This window comes from Mytilus trossulus, chromosome 6 (genome assembly GCF_036588685.1).
Source record: "Mytilus trossulus isolate FHL-02 chromosome 6, PNRI_Mtr1.1.1.hap1, whole genome shotgun sequence".
In the NCBI taxonomy this organism is placed as follows: Eukaryota; Metazoa; Mollusca; class Bivalvia; order Mytilida; family Mytilidae; genus Mytilus; species Mytilus trossulus.
Genome location: NC_086378.1, coordinates 53,325,664 through 53,348,634, shown reverse-complemented (window position 1 = coordinate 53,348,634; position 22,971 = coordinate 53,325,664). Strand labels below are relative to the sequence as shown.

Genomic DNA, 22,971 nt, shown 5'->3' with positions numbered 1-22,971 from the left:
AAATCAAAATAGTGATATTTACAAATAATCAAAGGCACAAAATCTTTGAATACCAAACTCAATTTGATCTCACACACATTCAAATTTCATTTGAGTGTTATAAGTGTTACCTAAACAAACATTTTTATCACCTCTCCTTTTCAATACAAAGACATTTTTTACTTATTTATAGGAGATATTTAAACATTTAATCTATGTCGACAATAAATTTTATTACAATTTTTTTTCGTTTTAATTCTCACTTTTTCCCCAATCATTATAACTTAAATGCAACCATAAATCTTAATTACATTGAAATAAGTTATTGAATCAAATAAGTTATTGAAATTTTAACATCCTGGTGAGGCAAGTGCTATCACTAACTAACAGTTATAGAATAATCTATTGAATATGAAACAAGAGGCTCACCTGTAATATTTTGCTTAAATCTATCATTATTTTGCTTAAATCTATTGTTTAAGTTTATTTTTGATTTTCAATATGTATTAACGAGTGGCTTAAAAATTCAGTTTAAATGGTCTTTGTATCTGTCATATTTTCTTTAAAAGCTAAAAAATGCATTTTTAAAGTAAGAAAACTAGATGAAATTGTGAAAAATTGTCTTTAAAGGGCAATTACTCTTGAAGGGGGCAATTGACAACTTTTTGTTGAACTTTTTTGCTGTAAACAGTTTATCTTAATAATATTCAAGATAATAACCAAAAACTACAAAAGTTCCTTAAAATTACCAATTACTGGCAGCAACCTAACAATGGATTATTACATTCATCTAAAAAAATATATAGCTGATAGAACTTGACCTAATGAACACTTATACACCATGTCATATTTGCTCTAAATGCTTTGAATTTAGAGATAATTAAGCCAAAAAATGCATTTTACCCCAATGTTTTATTTTTAGCAGACAAGGATGCCAAGTGATGGCAAAAGTAAACAGTTCCTTTGGAATGGTGTGCCAATATTAAAGAGATGTTACTAATGACGATGACTAATGAGACAAATATCCATCAGAATTAAAAATGTGGTAGTAATATTAAAAACACAAAAATACTAAACTCCAAGGAAAATTCAAAAAGGAAAATCAAAAATCAAAAGGCAAAATCAAAAGTGACCAAACACATCAAACGAATGGATAACAACTGTCATATTCCTGACTTGGTACAGGCATTTTCTAATGTAAGTAATTACAGGCCACAGTTCAGCCTTCAACGATATAAAAAAAACACATACTGTATATATTAAAAAGAAGATGTGGTATGATTGCCAATGAGACAACTGTCCACAAGAGACCAAAATGACACAGACATTAGTGTAAACAATATTTTATTATGATAAATACAAGTATAAATTATAAACACATTCACAATAAGGATCCAGACATTAACAATTATAGGTCACCGTACAGCCTTCAACAATGAGCAAAGTATATTTGTATAGTTGGCTATAAAAGTACCTGACATGAAAAAGTAGAAAACAATTTAAACAAGAAATCTAACACCCTAAATTATTTACCAAAACACAAATATGACAGATATGAACCAACAACAACCACTGAACAAATTAGAACATACACAAAAAGAAACAACCTCACTCAACAGAAAATTTGCATTTAAATTTTACTATCCAAGTCTTGATTTCTTAAAATTACCTCATTTTCACTTTTTTGGTCATCATATTTTGCTTTGAACACTTCAAGTTCTTCCACTTTTAACATCAGTTCATTCTTCTCTCTTTCCCTGTAGAAAAAATTAATACAATAGATATGACATTACAATAAATATAAAGCATACATAAAGTTTTCAAGCTTTATAAAAACAAAACAGATTACAGTACATTAAAATATAATTACCTTGTTTTTAAATCCATTTTTAAACTTAAATTAGCAGTACTACTCCCCCTCCTCATGATATGATCATTGGCTAATTTAAAAACAGAATTACGCTTTTGATTAGACACATGATTTTTGTCCGGAGAAACAGCACCACTGCTATCATCAAGTGGATCGCTGGATAGTGAGGATTCAACAGAAGGACTGCGTAATCTAGGACTACTAAAACTATCCCTACTCTCCGATTCTAAATCCTGTGACTCCTCTTTGTTTTCGTGTACCACACGTTCATTTTCCATCATGTAGCGTACTTAAAACTTATCTTTTTTTTTTATCAATCCTACTTTTTAAATTCAAATAACGAATTTTCCAGTTGAATATATAAATCCTATATCTATTTATTCAACATCATTCAAATCGTTGTAGGCTTTATATCATATGTAATTCAAATACCATCCATCATGTTAAATGTAAAATTAATAATTCAAGGATGATACAAAGAAACAGAACATTTTGTATCCTAATCTATTGCTCTCAGAACGACATATCACTTCAAATCTCAATACTGTTCATATCAGCTTGCACTCGACGGGACAAGGTGATAGAAATATTCATAACAAATCCAACAATTGCAACGTTCCTTAAGTTTCTGATAATGGTATCTAGATAATAGGATCGGAAATCGTATATAAAAGTTTAGGAACAATTTCACCAATAAACTTATTGTGTACACTCCTAACATGAACTCGTAAATAATATGTTAAAAACTTAATGACGAAATTAGCAACAGTGAAATCAACGAAATGAATGACTGCTTATGAATTGCTTTCTATTATTTATTGTCACTTTTCCTTTTAAGATAGCAATCAGTCTCGGAATTTTTTTGCATGAGATTTTTATTTATTCAGAAGCGTAGGTAAATGGGTTTAGTACAAATTTGTAACCCTAATGACAATGTTAAGTGTTATAAATCAATGCATCAAACATTTTCAAATAATTCTAAATGGAAAAGGGATCAAAGAGTTAAATTCTAACATGATAAATAGGGTGGTTATGAGATCTAGAAATTATAATATAATTTCACTATTGTAAATGTTAACTGCCAAACACGTTAATTAATAACATGTAATTAGTTCGTTAAAATAGAACAGAGTGCTAACTATATGTTAGCCATTGATGAATGAAATTTGTTTTCAGAAATAAATCGACACAATCAAAACATTGTATAAAGTCCATTAACTTATTTCAACCTACATTTAAAAGGCTATGAAAACTTTAAATTTACTGTAATACTGACAACTAAACTCAATAAGTCTCTAAAAATTACAAAATAGATGTAAATAAAATTGTTAAATGGGAGATTACAAAAGAAAAAAGATTAAGAAAAGAGTTTTAATGTCACCTTTAACTTGCACATTTTTATCTATCCAAGGGCAATAACTCTTTTTATGTTTAGAAATATCTTGGAAAAAAAAACTCTTTTTAAATAATTATAAATAAGATCGCAGGGCATTGATTGTTTAGAAAGAATTTTAGACAAGTCGCGAGGGGACTTAATGATTAAATGCAAACAAGAAGGAAAGATTTTGTATCAAAATAAAAATAAAGTTTTATAGATATAAATTATAATCAATGTTAAAGGCCTAACTGCAAATTTGAGATGAGGAATGTCAATAAATGTGCTGTTCCATTGCTTTACGTTTTCTCAATAGTACTTATTAAAAAGATAAGCATAAAGCAGTATACTTATAGAAGTGCTCATCAATTTATTACCTCAAGTTGTTATGCACATCTATTTAAAATCTATAACATCTAAATGCATTGTGAAAAGTAGGTTAGAAAGATAACAGAGAATCTGAAGGACAGAGGTCAAGTTTAATAAAAAGTTATTTAAATACTAGAAAAATGTGTTCCTTGTTAGAATTTCTACCAAAGCATTGTATCTAAATAGTTATGCCCCATTTTAGGGCATTATGTTTTCTGGTCTGTGCATCCGTTCCTCTGTCTGTCCCACTTCAGGTTAAAGATTTTGGTTGAGGTAGTTTTTGATGAAGTTGAAAACAATCAACTTGAAACTTTTAATAAGTACACATGTTCCTTATGATATGATCTTTCTTAATTTAATGTCAAATTAGAGTTTTTACCCCATTTTCATGGTCCACTGAACATAGAAAATGATAGTGCCAATGGGACATCATTGTTCCAAGGACACATTCTTGTTCAAAGATCTGAGAGAAACCAAAATTATTCAAGTGGAACAAAAGTTTACCTATTGTTATAGTTGTGCATTCACCAACAGCTTTCAACATCTAACAATTGTTTAAATAGCTTCAATTTGGACCAAGCTTATATAATACCAATTGCAAAATATGGTTGGCAGATGTATGGTTTTGCTTGTTAACAGATTGAGTATTGGTAACCTATTTACTCTTGATCTACATTTTGGTTCAAAACAGCAATAATTATCAAAATTCAAACAGACTTGTTGTGCAACATTATAATTATAGCATAATCGCTATGTTAAAAATTCCGAAGTATAGTCAAACACTTGAAGAAAAATTTCAATTTATATATAACTGTTAGATAATTAAATAGAAGTAAGGAAAATGAGTTAATTTAAAAACTTGTCAATAATATTCATAATTGCAGTTTTATTTCATATCAAAAGAAATAATTATCTTCTTTTTACACAGTCCTTTCAGAATACCCTTGGTGTCATATATTGAAACATATTTATTGATCTCGAGATTACCCATAATCAAGTTCAAAACTGAAAAATAGATCAAGGATTTTCTAATGTAAACATATTTCAGACAAGTAGCTGATAATCGCTTAGAATTTACAAAAAAAAATCTAGTCCCAAGTTTTAAAAGTCAAATCAGCAATTAAACTTAATCAAACATTTGGTCACTTTGCATGAAAAATATAATAACGTTTTGATCAAGGCTTGTAAATATTGTTTTTTAGTATTACTCCAATTAACACAATATTATATCAGATTAAAAAGACCATAATGTGTTAATATAAAAAGAAATTAGGCATATAATGGTATGATCCATATCTTTATTATATATCCATTTTGAAACTAAAACTTCACTTCAAAGACTTTGGTTTGTTATCATGTAAAACATTTGGATCCTGAGTGAGTTTACTTGTACATGTATGAGGGTCTGCATGGGGGAAGGAGGGGGTCCTTAATTGTTTCTATATTCTTTAATTTTCTAGATGGTTTTTCTATATTTTAGCAACAAATTCCTTCTTTATTTTCTGCTTATCTATTCTTGATACAAGTTTCAATAGACACACATACTGCCAATGTTGGAACTTCAGTTAAAATTAAAATTCTATAAGTCCTTGACACTTTTAAAATGTAAGTTATTCAGTTTGGAAAAAAATAAAATTTACAAGACGAAGTGCAATAAACAGATAAGCTTTTGTTAAATTTAGAAAAAAAGTCAAGCACAGATTGACACAAGTTCTTAATAAAGTTATAAAACTGCTCATATCTTTGACAGAAGTTAAAAGACAAGGAAGTAAAAAAGATTAAAATTCACTCTACAAACACAGTAATAGTATACTGTTATCTTACCAAAGCTCACTGAAAAAAATAACATATATATATAATATTATAAATCTTGAATTTATTAGCAATGTTAATTGATCCTTTTTTTGGTTTAAATTATAAACAACAATTTTATGATCTCATCAAAGATACCAGGCTTATTATAAGTAATAGTAGCCGTGGCGGATCCAGAACTTTTCCTAAGGGGGGGCCTGCTGACTGATCTAAGGGAGGAGGCCCGCTCCAGTCATGCGTCAATGATTCCCTATATAATCAACCAAATTTTTTCCACGAAAGGAGGGGCCTCAGCCCTCCTGGATCCGCCTATGAGTAGTATGCCATCAATGGCATTGAAATAAAAACAGGTAAAGGCCAAATAAATCAAAAATATAAAAGAAAGTGTTTGAACCAAAATAAAACAAACTGATACCTCAGACAACATAACATTTGTAACTTGTAAGTGTAGCACCCTATATTAGATAATGGTGTAAAATGTTCTCTACTTTTTTTTTAAATTTCTTATGATGATTATGAGAATGATGACAATCAATGATGATCAACAATCAACCTTGACAACCATGATAAATAAGCTGAGTGAACAGAAGAAGAAAAAATGATTTTCATGACCAAACTCTCCACAAGAGGTTTAAAACACTAGAGTACATCAGTTTTCTCTCATACATGTAATTACATGTGTGATTTCTAAAATAAGCATTGGTTTTGGATAACCATATAAGTGCTTCAAATGCCATTTGTATTCCTTTAAATGCTTGTTTCCAGGTATTTTGTTTCAATAATGAAGGTTATCCTCTCTCACAGTGGAACTCCCAAAATAGGTAAAGTTTGCAGATCTCAGGAGGACAACGTCAACAATAAGATAGTCAAATTTATTATTGCTAAGATTTCTACTTTGAAAAGAACTGTTCATATTACTGTTATAGTGGATAATCATTACTATATATATAATGAAGTATTTTTGTTTGAAAAGAAATGTACAAATTTTATGTGAAGAACACCCATGATTGTGTTACAGCAATTTGTAATAAGAAACAGATGATTTATGTAGTATACTATACAAATCCTTGAAATAACCAAAGAATTATACTGGTATATAAAAATTCACAAATTATCAAAACTAAGATAGATTTGTTAAAGATAAAGAAATATATAATGTTCCTATAAGGCAACTAATGAAGGACACTGTGAATATGTTTGTTCAGTGGATCAAATGACTACTTCAGACAACAGGTAAATTGTCCAGTAATAAAAGTCTCAATTCACACCTAGACTTAAAGGGGTACCAGATAGATAAAAATGTTTTACTCATACTTGTGTTAAAATAGGTACTAGCCAAAGAGGCTGCATTCTTACCAGTAGAAAAAAGACCAGCTGAGTATCATTTATACCGAATCTTTTGTTTATACCTTTCCCAAAATGAGTAACAGATTTTTTGTTGCTAATTTTATTGCATGTATTTTTATCAGCAGACCATTGTCCACTGTAAAGTAAATCTAAAAGGAATATACAGTTTTCACTCTTAATACACGTACATTTTTCTACAATGAAAACTCGAAAAAAATTATTTCGAATTTCATTAGATTTTAATAGCAGCCAAATGCAAGGACAGATGACAGCATCATTCAAACACACCCTGTGACCTTTTCTTGCAGAGATCAAGAGAGAATGAAAAAAGGAGAAGCATATAAAGACTCTTCACAATATTATTTAATGATACTAATAAATGAAACTTATTTGATTTTTTTGGAAAACAACAAGAGTCGGTGGTCTCTTAAAATTATTCAGAAGTTGTTAAAACTTTGCGAGTTAGTGCTTGCAATACGGTATTCACATTTATTCATTATTGAAGAATAGCTGTGACCCAGAAACAGAATGGTATTGCATGCATGATCTTAGTTATTCATCATCATGGAGACAATTATGTATGACAACAAAGAAGTTCTGAATGATCCTATCATGATTGTCAGATTGGTATCAAAATTGAAAAATGAAATTAAGTGCACCTTTCAATCAAGTTATCAATATTCTGCAACATTAATGAGTGAAATTAATGCAATTTCCTCGTAAAACAAAAAAATAATTGATCAGTTATTACAAGAACTAAGTACAAATCCCCCCTTTTTCCACAAAAAAAGTATACTTTCTTACAAAAAAATAAAAAAATAGAGAATATCACAGACAACAAAAATCATTATTTAAAACATTTCCATAGAAACGAAGACTGATTACCTGTTTTCCTGTACTTTTTTCTCGTCCTGCTTTTTCTGATCCATAAGATGGCGTGCTAGGCTAGCAATATTGAACTTTTTCATGGGATTAACTTTTACATGTCCAGGAGACTCGGGTCTACAGGTTTCACTTGCACTTACAGACATGATTCAATATTTTTCTCGGAATTTTGGGAATTTTTTATGTCTTTATATTTTTTTAATACTATTTATGTCTTTAATGAATGCTTTTGTTCCACATAGCAATAACTTTTATTTTTCATCAGAAATCAATGATGTCAGAAAAATAGAACCATTTTTATTAATCCTCCGGAGAATGCATAAAATCCAAAGCATCTGTAATCCTATTGATTGTCTTGTATGCCCATAATAAATTGATTCCAATCTAATAATTCATATCCAAGTGAAAAAAGCTTGCTAAATTCACAAAATTGTGAAAAAAACAGTCTATCCTTGAGACTAACTTTGAAGTGCAATACACTGTTGATGAAGGGATATTTTTATATTAAAAAAATATATAAAATCAAATTCTTCTGTAATTGTTCCACATTTGCCTAATGGTCCATTGAAGTGACCCTAAATAGTCACAATTTCAATTTTTAATTTTTAAATCCTAGCCCATTAAAAATCAGAAATTAAATCGTCTACAACACAAAAGTTTCTAATCTCAAGCAAACAAATTGTAAAAACATATCTTATAAAACTATTAAGTTTCTTTTTAAAATCCAATATCTGTCGTGCAACGAGCTCTGCAATCTTCACAATGTTGCCGTTAAAACTTTTAACACTTGAATAGGTTCAGGACTCGTAGTGGGTCTATCATTTTAACTTCTTGATTTAGCTAATAGGTATATACAATCCTCATATAAATAGTTGATATAAGTCAACACATAAAGCCATAGACAACATTCAAATTCACGATTTAAATTTTAAGATGACTTAAATGACTTTTTCGGCTGATATAAACATCTATCTTATGTTGAACTGAGTTTATTAAATCCTCAAACCAAATAGTAACGGAGTGAAAATGTCAAAGTTTTACATCTAATTCTAAGTTATTGCATCCAATTTGGCACGCAATTTTAAAATTTACAATCAAATGAAGAATATAAAAGGTTTCACTATCATGTTTTCCTTGGGTGTGACCTGTCCTTTTGAGTTTCTTTAGTTTTTCATCTTCAAACGATATATTAAGTCCTTGTTGTAAATCAAATCCAGAATTTACATGACACTTTTCATGGTCCACAACTGCTCGAATTAAAATATCAAGTCAAGTTTTATTAGACTGTTTATTCAGTTTTTTTTTAAATCATGTAAAAAATTAGTCTCATATCTATGTTGACAGGCGTTGAAATGTGAATATGATTTTTATTACGTCAACAAATCAGCATAACAAAAAATATTGATCCTAGATTAGAGAATAAATTTCTGCTCAACAGAAAATCCTAAAATAAAACCAACCAAAGCATTGTCAAAATTCAAACAAGTCTCGCGGAGCCTAAAGACGCCCAAGTACATATTATTTCTTTTTTTTAAACAGTGTCGCAACAAGCAATTAAATTTGAAGACTTTGATAACATTATTAAATCTTAAGTGTATAATAACATATCATTTTCACCCATTTTCTGTTGAATTTCTAAAGAACTTTACAGCTATATTATGTAAGAAAATATTATAATTGTTAATTGTCAGCTTAAGTACAAGCTATTCCAGCAATCAGCCTTTATTTACCGATTATGATTCAAAGATTTTTCTTTATATAGAAACATTTAACAATTTAATTTTGTACTTCTAATACTCTAAATTTAAATTCTAAGGGGCATAACTCTAAATTAAAATATAATTAAGTGCACCTGATCATTTTTTGAGACAAACTTCAAATATTTAATCTAATCACAGATCTGAATTTTTGTTAATCACTGGTTGTAATTAATTCTAAACTTAATTGAAAATCACTCAAGCTCAGCCAAGCAACATCATAGTATGGCAAGAATATATTGTGCAGCGCTTGATAACATTTTGTGAGAAATACAATGTTTGCTGTACATACCACTGTTCATTACAACACACTTCCTAACAATACCAAAATACCTATCAGACTGAATTTTATTTGAAGTTTTGAGAAATGTCTTTGTATTCATTCATTTTTTGTGAAGAAATAAATGTTTTGAAAGGGCTTATTTTCTGTATAAAGTCAATAATTATATAGACTTTTGACGCCCTAACTTTCTACTGCCTTTTAAAATACACCAATGAGACTTCCAAAAACTTTAATTACCAATATAGACCAGGGACTTTCTATACTTTCTTAGAATAGATAGTCCCTGTACAGACTGACTTGTTTTTACAATAATAGCAAATCTTTTGGTTGACAAATCTTCATTTGCTATTGCAAAAATTTAACTTGAAATAATTGTGTCATTTTTTCCCTACCTAGTTTTCCCCCTGTTACTTATTATTATGCTGACCAATTGTTATTGAATCTTACGCAATTTGGTTGCATTTAGTTATTTTTTTTTAGTTCAAACTGTTTAGTTACTTCATGCGGGTGTATTGATTAATTCAGATTATTGATAATGGAAGATGTGGTATGAGTGTCAATGAGACAACTCTCCATCAAAGTCCCAATTTGTAAAAAGTAAACCCTTTTAGGTCACTTTTAGGTCAAAGTATCATGTCTTTAACATGAATGTGTACAGTTAAACTCAATTGACTTTCAAGCTGGACACTGGATGAGCTTAATTTTTTTTTTATCAATGAAACTAAAGGTATAAAAGAAAAAAATTGTCACTTCTTATATTTTCACAAAATATTCAACATAAACTGAGAAGATCACTTATTTTTTAATAGCCATGCATTATTTTGGAAAAAATAATAATAATTACAAGTCAGACATTTTATTCCAGTACAAACATGGCTACGCCAGGTAAAGTTATTGTGAATCTCAACAAAAAACACCCTTTTTCAATGTTATAACTACAATTAATCCCAAATAAAGAATAGTGGATAGAGTTAAAATATGTTCAATCTGCCTATTTTTCAACATAAAAGTGTCCATAGTATATGAATGCCACATCCTCACTATCATTTTCCATGTGCAATGGTCAATGAAAATGGAGGGAAAATCTCTATTTGGGCATTAAAATTTCCTCAACCAAAAACTTTAACCTAAGTGGGACAGACAGACGTACCATCCAACTGAGGCACAGACCAGAAAACATAATGCTCATTAATGAGGCATAAAAGACACTTACAAATCATAAGTGGAAAAGGCTTAATAAAAAAATTCTTTCAATTTAATCTTGAGTTATCTCCCTTTCACTCAAATCTGGAGTACAATTTTCAATAAAAAAGATAGAAAAAAATGTGTAGAACCAAGGAGGTTTTATGAGACCTCCTTGGTAGAAAATTCTAATATATTGCATAAAATTCTAATCTCTGCCACAAAATAAAAACATCCCACAAATATATGACTTTATGTAAATGTTAAAGCTCATTTTGACATTTATACTTTATTCTTTTGATATTCATGAACATGTTTCAAAAGAAATACCACTATTTTTTGTCTCAGCTGTATGACAGATGGGATGGTTATGGGCATAGTGATGACCTTTTGTTAGGACCAAATAGACAATATTTATTAATGTTAATATGGCATTTGATAATCTGCTATTCAGGCCTGTAGCATTTAAGAATAAGAGAAAACATGGGTTAGTCAACAGCCAGAATAATTTTTGTGAAAGCTGACTAAATGTTACATATTTAAGAATTAAACACTTCTTTTTGAAACTTCATTTGGATGTAAAAGCGTTGAACGAAGTACATTTTGTATGAAGCGCGGAAGAACAAGTTATGTCAATTGTCAACAAACCAACAAAATAAAATATGAAGAATGCTAAAAGTAAACAGTATGTTTCAATGTGCTTGGAAGAACAACTTTTATTTTAATAGATCTGAGGTCAAATAAAGACAAATCTCAACAAGGCAGCAACTGTGGTGTGTGACCAACCTAAGCAGATGAATAAAACATCTTAATTAAGAAGCTTTGCTTCTAGTAAATTTCTTATTTATTTATATGAAGAAGTATAATCCTAAAATTGACATTGGTGAAAAAAATCCATCAAATTCCTGTACAACGGCTTCCAATACACTCTAGATCTATTCCAGATATTTTGTTTTTAAATTAAAACTATCAAATTCAAGATAAAGCAGACATCAATAATTTAGATCAATTAAATTAAGTTGGCAAAACGAAAAAACTGCACAAAACATTTGAAAAAAATGCTTGCAGAAAGATTTAAAAATAAAAAATTACCTTAAATCACTGTGACTTCTTGCTACCTCCATTATAGAAATTAATAACTTGATAAAAGATTTCTTACCTTTTTACATACCAATTATCCCTCGCCATTTCATGATCATAAAGACTTAATCAATGTTGACAAATACGACTCTAAGTTTAAGCCCAAGGATACACAGATATTAACGTTTTCTTTCAGGTCGTCTTTGTCATTGACCACATAGACACTTAAAGATTAATAAGTCTTATTGAAATATGTTACATTGAACAAAAAAGGCCAACTCTTTAAAGGTGTTTATAATATTTGTCAATACACATCCGTACCAGGTTATTAAAATAAGTCGTGACTTTGTCAAAATTTGTAGACTAAAAAATAAATTATAATTTTGAAGCATGATTGTACCAAATCGGTCATTTACAAAATGTTCATATAAAATTATTATAAAGTTAATGGGTCCACAGCATGCAACTAAAAGTATAATATAAAACACTTTGTTTGTTTAATTAGTTTTTACAAATTCTAATTGACTTAAAAGAAAGCAAATCATTATATTAAAGTGCTTAAAGGTAGATAACTCAAGGCAATGATATCAGTAACATTCAATTTACAGTTGCCAACACTGTAAATAAAGAAACACAACACATGACCCTATGTACCCTTGATCAATTTCTGGATCAAACCTTGAACAAAATAATTTTATCAACGATACAAATACAGATGTGACCTTAAGTGTGATTACATTGTGTACTTAAACAGCAACTTGTTTAGGGAGAGGACCAAGGGTCAGATGAGCCCCCCCCTTTTGTGGGAAGAATTATTTTTGTCATTTAGAAACCACTGAAGCATGACTTGAGTGGGGCCCCCCTCTTATGGATGAGTCAGTGTCCCCATCAGACCCCCCTACCTTGATGAAAATTTCTGGATTTGCTACTGTTAAGTTACTTTCAGATATATACCATAATACATATTATGGTGAAACTTGCACCATCATGTGCTATTGAACAGATTTTATAATAGAATATATTATAAATGTTGAGCTATAATTTTACGGAAACATAGTTCTATTTCTTTTGATTTGGAATCATTTTAGTACCATTAATGTCAGTCTAAAGTAAATGAAACATGTGTCTGGCAAACACATTTATAACATTGATTTAATGGCCTTATAACTGTTTTAATTTAAGTGTCATTGGTGTCAGTCTAAAGTCGACAAAGCCTGGGTCTGGCAAACAAAGTCTTAAGCCTGATATATATGATGAGCTTTTTCAAATACTTGGTGCAGTTTGAAATATGGAGGAGAACACTAACTCAAAGTTCAACAGATTTTCATTTTCTTTGAAACCTGTCTGAAACATTATAAACCTAGTGTTACTAGCCAGAAACAGGAGGAGAAACTGAACTCTTTTATCTTGCTCTAGCTGCACTGAAAAGTCTTAGTAAATTAAGATGTTAAAATCTTCCAAACCAAAGGTTTTAATTTTAGATTGGTTCTACCTGTAGGCTGAAATAAACCACAAGTTCAAAGGATCAACTAATATTATTTTTGTGATGTAAGAATATTTTTATTTATAGGTTTAATTTTCAATAGATGAAAGACTACAGATCAGTATTGAAGTCACCTGATTAAATAATATTTAAACTTATTTTCCTCAAATTTCAATAACATTTAGTAAAATTAAAATGTCAAAACTTTGACATGATTACCTTTACATATAAATTTTCTTGCTTGACAAGAATTCCTTTAATACTCTCATTATACTGACTTATATTTAAGTATCAAAAGGATACATGTGATATATAGAAAATATCATAGGGCTTTTTTCAATATCACACTCTTATCTGCTGAGAGGATTATTATATTAGTTACAGTGTATAATAATAAGGAAAATGCCATATTATATATACACCTAATAATATACATTGGCACTCACACCACATCTTCTTATATCTATGTACCTCCAGTAAAACAATATTTTTTCATGTGAAATGATGTAAAACAGATTAAGAACTTGATACATTTTTTGTAAAGTTTTTGCAGAGAGGGGTTACGGAGGGGTTCTGATCCCGAAATCCCGGGTTAAAAACACCAAATCCTAAGGTCCCAAAATTCGAAAAAAGAATTCCCGGATCCCGAAAGGGTCAATCCCGAAATCCCTAGCTTAAAAACACCTGATCCGGGATACCTATGAATAATGGCTGACTAATACAAATGATGTGATGTCTGTAAATACTAGAATAGGGTATCAGTACATATTAATTTTCTTTATAACATATAAGTTATCCTTTGTAAGGTAGTTTGGTGACTACCTTCATCTTGGATTTTGAATTAGCAAGATAACAATCAATCTATATTTTTTATGAAATGCGCGAATTTTGAGGGTAGTTAATTCAACTAAAATTGAGAATGGAAATGGGGAATGTATCAAAGAGACAACAACCCTACCATAGAAAAAACAACAGCAGAAGGTCACCAACAGGTCTTCAATGTAACGAGAAATTCCAGCACCCGGAGGTGTCCTTCAGCTGGCCCCTAAACAAATATATACTAGTTCAGTGATAATGAACCCCAAACTAATTTCCAAATTGTACACAAGAAACTAAAATTAAAATAATACAAGACTAACAAAGACCAGAGACTCTTGACTTGGGACTGTATGTTTTCTTTGTGTAAGTCTATCATGTTATAAATATAGAAAATTAAGTGTTTTATCATATTTACAGCTGCATTTAAAAAAACAATACAGAATATAATTTTGTTTAATTCATTTTTTTCAACTTTGCCATGTAAAGGGGAGATAACACAGAGATAAGGGTAGATGACTCAGATAAAGTAACTTTTATAATAGAAATAATTTTGTGTTGTGAATTTCATTGATGTTGGTAATGATTTTGTTTGTAAAGTTTCTTTCTATCTTCTTCAGTTTTTGCTCAAAACACAAAAGAAGGTGAACAAAAATCCTTATTTAATAAGGGCAATCACTCTGTTAGAGTCTCCCAACTATATCAGAAAATTTCTTTCTTGTTATTAGATCTTGTCTTGCTGATCATTTTTACTTATTCTAGTTCCTATCTTAGTAGCTATCATCAATTTTAAAATATAAGTTAAAAGCGCAATAAATAATAAAATTGAGAACCATGACATCAATTTGACATGTTTAAATTGAAGTTGAAAATCTGGTGACATTTTACCTCGCCTGGCTCTCAGGGCCAAATGAGCTTTTCTCATCACTTGGTGTCTGTCTTGGACAACAGACAACAGATTGGCAAAAATCATCCTCAAATGGCAATATAACTCTTATAATGAGTCGACTTTCAACCACTCAACTTATTTGTAGAACTTGTCTTGCTGATCATTCTTGTAATTTCAAGCTTTTTATTATCTTTTATAGTTTTCAAAATAATAAGCAAACATAAACAGAAATGGTAAAATTTGTCAAGTAACGGCATGCAATACAAACTTCTAAAAGAATTAATCTGACAGTTTAGACATATATGAACAATTGGTGGAGCTCAAAATTTTGCAACTGTCAGTTTTTTGTCTTTTTATAAATGTTTTCAAAATAATAGACATCAAACTTGCATTTTACCCTTATGTTCTATATTTGCCATGTCTGCCATCTTGGTTGGCTGAGGTTAAGGGTCATCTGACATATTTTTGGAACTAGATACTACAATGAAGTTTTTTTTGTTAAATCTGTCTAAGAAGTTTCAGAAGAGAAGATTTTTGTTTTTAGTTAACAATAATTGAAAAGGGATGACAGACGCCAAGTGATGAGAAAAGCTCATTTGGCCCTGTGGGCCAGGCGAGCTAAAACATCACAAGATTTTCAACTTCAATTTAAACATGTGAAATTGAAGTCCATTTTCATTTTTTTTTATCAAAGCTTTGGCATGCAAATCTTCAAAGAATATTTATTAGAAAACCTTAAAAATATATGATATATTTCAAAAACTGTAATAACAAATACTTATGAAAGTTAACTTACTTAGAAGAATTATAGAAGTTTAGCCATTTATGTTTAGCATGAACAGACTGTACAACACTTGAAAATCCCCCTGCTTCCATAGTTGTTTAACTCCGGAAAAATGTAACAATGAGAAATGTAACAAAATTCAATATCCGTCTAAAAAGCAATTTTCCATCACTAATTAGGAAATAGTTCCATTTAAAAAGTCAATTAATCCACAAAAATATTTACAAATCATATACTTGTTTAAGATCAATATCAGTTTCTATTAGAAAACTGCTGCCTCTTTGACTGACTATTGACAATAGACCAATTAAATCTCTCCCTTGTATTTTTGTCATAAAACCGGCTTTTACTATTGCTTAACATGCCATGTTAGATGAAATAAAATAAAGAGAAATAAAAATAGTTATAAATCAGTTTTTAATAGAAAATAAAACCTTTCAAATAAAATTTGGTAAGATAAACATATAGAAAGGTCTGACGAGCAGACGGCAATAATTGAACAAGATTTCAATAGCACCCTTGGACAAATTCTTTCATGATAAACCAGAGTTGCCAAGCATCATTATTTTGTTTGACTTTATCATGTATATTTCATATGTAAAGCCATCATTTCTTTTGTCACAAAAGCAGCATGACTTAAATTTTAATAATTCTAAATCTTATTAAAATTATGTCCGTCAAAGCGCAAGAAAACATCAATTTAAGGCTTGATAAAAGATCTAAAAGAAACACTTTCCTGGGATATAAATTATCTTTTGTTAATTCATCTGAATCAAATTTATTATATTTCATAATCTTCTTTATTTAAAGATGAATATAATTGCCTCTGTCACTAATATAGCGTTAAGGACATAAACATTTATTTGAAAATAAATATTTATGTTGCAAATATCCTGTCATTACGATGTATGCAGTTTTCTGCCATAAAATATGTCCCATGGAGAGATATTGTATTCTTAAAAATTTGCAGGTCTCTCAGACAATCTTAGTATGTATTAATATGCACTTTTGTGAGCAATTAAAAATTTCCAACTGCGAGTAACTATTTAAGATAAAAATTGTTCTTCAGTATCCTGTCTATGAGAAACTAAATTGATTAATATAAAAAAGAAGATGTGGTATGATTGCCAATGAGACAACTGTCCACAAGAGACCAAAATGACACAAACATTAACAACTATAGGTCACAATACAGCCTTCAACAATGAGCAAAGCCTATACTGCATAGTCAGCTATAAAAGGCCCAGATAAGACAATGTAAAACAATTCAAACGAGTTTGCACTTTTGTGTAACACAAAATGTGCTACAAGAAGTTCTTTTTCAATATTAGATCATACCATGTCTCAGAAAACACACAAACATAATTGCCAACATTGAACAAGTTTAATTTTTCCAAAAAACTACAGAATTATGTCAGCTTTTCTTAATGTTTGTACATGTGTTTAAGGGAAAGACAGGAGTGAGGGTAATTTTAATTTTATTTCAAAAGAACTTAAATTATAACCTAAAAAAAAGTTTTATTTAAAGAATGACTGTAATATTTTTTCTGTCTATGAAGAAATAACATAGCGGGTTATTTAACAGTGTGCACCACATTTTTTAAGTTATTTCGAATCAACAGAAAAAATATTACAATCATTTCTTATAATTTAATTCTAAATTCCATTTTAAACCGTACAAAACCATGAAAAAAAGTTGATGACGTCAAGGTCACATGACTAAATTATGTCTATGGGCTCATAACAAAATAATGTCAGCCAATCAGAAGACACGTTACATCCAAAATTAAATTGTAATTTTTTGTTACTTATTATTATTTGGGTTTCAGTTACATGATTATTAGTTATATATGACACAAAGTGAATCCTCATAATTACAGTACATTGTCTGTGAAGCAAAGACCAGAGATAATATGTTCTGAGGTTCATAAAACTCAATGTATTTTTGGGTAATTCTTTCTCGAGAATTATTTTTTTTCAAGCAAAGATAGGACCTACTTAAATCTAATTTTTGTACAACAAGCATCTTAATTTTAAGCTGTGCAATAAAAATAGCTGAAACATAACATCAAACTTGTACTCAAACAATTACACAGTTTATTGACTGTAATTGTAAGTGACTGATAATAAAATAAGACTAGGAAGATAATACCAACAGACAACTCTCCACTAGAGACCAAATGAAACAATTTAAATTAGAAAACTAACGATTTATGTTTAAATTAATGATGTAAAAAGAAATATGATATTAAGCAACAAACAACAACCACTGACATTTATATATGGTCCTCATGATTGTTCATATTATTTTATTTAGTGTATGAATTAACAATAAAAGCACTCAGTGCTTGAGTCCAAGATATTTAGAATTAACTTTTTTTAAGGTTATAATGATACATACTGCTTATTTTGTGATTTAAAGAGTTTAATTTCGGCAAATATTTTATTCTAATCTGATATAAGAACTAGGACTGTTAATTTTTCATAATAAAAGTCTAATTGAAATTAAATTGCTGCACTCACTCGCTCATTTTTTCTTGCTAGCAACCAAGCATAAAAAAATGAGTGAGTGCAGAGATTTAATTTTAATTAGATTGTTGTAATCATAATAAGTTTTAAAAAAGAAAGCATATTTCATACACACTCAGTGAATACAAATAGCAACTTAAACAATATTAAAGTACATGAAGTTTATGAAGAATGATTATATAAAGATTATGCAATACATGACTGATTCAAATTTATTTTTGAATTCTCACCTTGTGATTAATCAAATAATATAAAACTTTGTCCTGTCAAGAAAACTTTAACTGATCTTTTAAACACATTTACAAAATGTAAATGCCATGAACTCTGAACTATTAGAATTTCTTAATTATGAATTGCACAAGTCTTTTTATTTGTCATTTTTAAATATGTTATTTTACTGCTATCTGATCTTAATATATATTACATGTACATGTAAATTCTAATGCCTCGATCAGTAAAATATTTCAATAAAAACTGGAAGATCTATGTACATGATGTAAAAAAATATGTGAATAAACTTAAAAATAAAAAGAGTGAAACATAAATTGGCAAGATTTTTAAGCGCATGTACAACTAAAAAAATATATGATAATACCTGAAAAGACACTGTAATAAGGGTATTGATAGGGTTAACAGAATATATAATAAATGACCTAGCCTTGAAGGCATACAACTTTACTCAGTGTTCTGAGCACAAAAATCATGCTCGAAACATGAAATCCAACAATTTGATTGGTTGATTTTTGAGTCAAAGCACAACAATCATGCTCGAAAGTTTTATGACCATGAGGCCAGATCTACAGAAATTTATACCAAAAAAATAAAGGACAGATAAAAAATGGGGCAAATTTTTTTTTTACAGAAAAGAGAACTAGAGCCTCTCAAGAGCCTGTGTCGCTCACCTGTCGTAGTATTTACTCATGTCAGCCATCTTGGTTGGCAGGCGGGGTCATTAGACACTTTTTTTAATAGATACCCTAGTAATATTTGTGGCCAAGTTTGGTTAAATTTGGCCCATAGTCACAAGTTACAAAAAAGATGAAAAGTTGTTCAATATTGACTATAAAGGTCAATAACTCCTTTAGGGGTCCTCTGGCAATTTTGTGAGGGGATAGATCTTATTTTGATGGACATTTAAATCTTAAAAGATTTGCCCTAAATGTCTTAGTTTCAAAGATATAAAGCAAATACTGCATTTTACTACTATGTTCTAATTTTAGCCATGTCGGCCTTTTTGTTTGGTAGACAGGGTCATCGGACACATTTTTTAAACTGTATACCACAATGACAATTGTGGCAAAGTTTGGTTTAATTTGGCCAAGTAGAAAAAGAAGATTTGTGTACAAGTTACAAAAACTGACGAAAAGTTGTTAAAAATTGACTATAAAGGGCAATTACTCCTTAGGGGGTTGACTTACAGTTTTGGTCATTTGGCTTATTTATGGGTCTTACTTTGCTGAACATTATTGCTGTTTACAGTTTATCTCTATCTATAATAGTATTCAAGATAATAACCAAAAACTGCAAAATTTCCTTAAAATAACCAATTCAGGGGCAGCAACCCAACAACAGGTTGTCCAATTTGTCTGAAAATTTCAGGGCAGAGAGATCTGGACCTGATAAACAATTTCAGCCCATGTCAAATTTGCTCTAAATGCTTTGGTTTCAAAGATAAAAGCCAAAATATACATTTTACCCCTGTGTTCTATTTTTAGCTATGGCGGCCATCTTAGTTTGATGACCAGATCATCGGACACATTTTTTAAAACTAGATACCCCAAGGATGATTGTGACCAAGTTTGTTTAAGATTGGCCCAGTAGTTTCAGAGGAGAAGAAAACAGACGACAGACGCAGGATGACAGACGATGGACACCGAGTGATGAGAAAAGCTCACTTGACCTTTCAGGTCAGGTGAGCTAAATATGTGGTGCTATAGTATAATAAAAAGAGAATAATGATGTAAAAATTATTAAATACAATATTAATGACGTCTTCAAGACCTCAAATATACCCTCTGTAATCCCTGATGAGTTTTGTAAGATTTAAAAGAGTTATAATATTACTATTCTAATTCAAAGATGAAAGGCAAAAAGTGTTGCCTGAAAATCAATATATGAGTCCTTTAATAATCTCCTAAATAATACAATCTATTTCTCTGATATCTAAAATCCTAATATTGGTTTAGTAAACTTTGCTAAATCTGTTTTAAAAACATTTATTATTATCATTAATACTCGAAGCTTCCAACCAGCCTACAGTTGTTTGCTCTAATATACATACTCAATTGGATTGATTAAAGACTTCTATATTTAAAACAAAATTATTTCAAAAGTTTTACTTCTTATACAATAATTAGAAAACTGTTGAAAATAAGGAAGACAAGGTCTACATATAAAAAAGAAGTTGTGGTATGATTGCCAATGAGACAACTGTCCACAAGAGACCAAAATGACACAGACATTAACAACTATAGGTCACTGTACGACCTTCAACAATGAGCAAAGCCCATACCGCATAGTAATGCTTGTAAAATAGTTGTTTGTAAAATACTGAGGCCTGTTAGTTGTATAAATATGATACTAGTAATAAATAACAGAAATAGCCTTTTATGGAATTAATTTCTCTGATACTAATAGTCTCAGATAGCACTCTAATATACCTATTTTTTAGTCTTTAAGTAACAAATATGTTCAAAGAAAGATAACTCTATCTTCCTTGTCAATAATTCAGCAATAAATCATACTAGGTTATCACTGGATCTGGGTTGAAAACTGTTTCTTGGCTGAGAAAATACTAACCACTGACTTTTGGAAGGAACAGAAAGAGATTAGTGATACTTATAAAAAGTATATGCATTTAAAATTGTTATAAATAAAGTTCCTTCTGGGGGCAGCTTGTTTGAAAAGTGATGGCAGACAGTAGTAATCTAAATAATAGACAGTATAAAATATTCGAAGGACAGTGTTAGAAATAAAACAAAATAAATAGACTTGTACTTTACATACTTTTGTAAACAGTACTTTTATTCAGTATTGTTTACAAAAGAACTTTAAATCATTGAATTATATAGGAAATTTAATTTTATGAACAAGTTGACCTTTTAAATATTTGTTTTTAACACATTTGATTTTGTTTGTATTGATTACATGAAAATTGTGTCAAGAGGCTATATTTGAAAAAAAGATTAGGTCAGGTGTCATGTTTCATATTTCTAATATTCAAACAGATCTTGAATAATGAAAGATTGACCAATTAAACAAATTGACTGACCAGTACATGAGACAGTTTTGGAAAAGTAAAACTACAAATATTTATTTTGTAAAAGTACTTTTTCAAATTTATTAAAGACTATGACTTCCAGTTAACTGAAACTGACCAGTGCTTAGACTAAATTTTTATTTATATTGACTTCACTGTCAGAAGTAAATGAAGTGGGTGTGAAATTGATAAGCACATTTCATTAAGACAATAAGACAAAAAATAATGAAAATATAAAAAAGTAAATACATGTATTCTCAAATACAAATTTTTATTGCAAAACGAATAGTTTCTAAACCCCTCTTGGATCTATCCAAGTTTTAACTTTAAATGAATGGATGTCTTCATAAAAAAAGAATTTTGGGAAAGGATTGAGTAAAATTGAAATTTCCCCAGTGGTTTTCAAAACCTTAAGGTTGTCTAGTACAGACATATCATATCCTTGTGTTTAATTTTTAATTATGAATAATTACTTATACTTCAGTCAAACTTTTTAATATGTTTGAGCTAGTACATGGAAAGTTTGAAGTTTTCTAAGCTCTCAAATTTATTATCCGTATGTATGATGTTCAAAGTAATAAAATTTTCTGTTAAGATTTTTTCAATTATGGTTGTTTATTTATAGAAATGGAAACCACATATTCATAAGTGCTTTTAAAAATTTCAACTCTTCTTTCATAAAAAACTATAAAAGCTAATATTTACCATTGAATATCAAATATTTATTGACATAAATTTTGTATGCTTATTGAATAATAACTGCATAAAAAATATATCAATGTACATCTTTACGAAGAATAATTTTAAATAAATATAGGTAAAACAAATATCAGTGGATAGACATGAAGTAACAATTCTGAATAATTTTTTTATCAGGTTTATGGCGCACAATAATTCAGTTTGGTGTCACAGCTTTCAAAAGTAAAGTTTTAAAAATAACTCTTTTAATATCTTGATTCATCCAAAGTACTTTTCAGGATTTACATTCATCAGGAAATATCACATCCCAAACAAAGTTCGCCTAAGTTCCTTAATATATGAAGGAGCTACATAAACATAAGGGACCTTAAAAGAATAGCAAACTTCAACAAATTCATCTTTGTCTAAGAAAGTTTCAACCTTTAATCTTTTAACCTTCAAGATGTTCAATAGGTTTACTGTGAGTTGCTGGGTGTGCTTAGAATCTTTGTTTTTATGTCAATATATATATTGTTTCAGCTGATTTTTATAGTATATTCTTATGTTGTACTAATACACCACTGTTTCTGAGGT

General features: G+C 29.5%; 1 protein-coding gene across 4 annotated transcripts in view; it reads right to left on the bottom strand.

Moving 5' to 3' along the window:
- Positions 1–22,971, bottom strand: part of LOC134721523 (uncharacterized) — an 80,707-nt gene that overhangs the window by 38,231 nt on the left and 19,505 nt on the right. For 2 of the 4 annotated variants that reach the window (XM_063584604.1, XM_063584606.1), the window contains exon 3: positions 1,649–1,736. In XM_063584604.1, the coding sequence (XP_063440674.1) occupies positions 1,649–1,736 (88 nt within the window). Of the gene's footprint in view, positions 1–1,648; positions 1,737–1,849; positions 2,577–7,637; positions 8,011–22,971 lie in introns of those variants that run through there. The other 2 variants (XM_063584605.1, XM_063584603.1) reach the window with 2 other exon arrangements.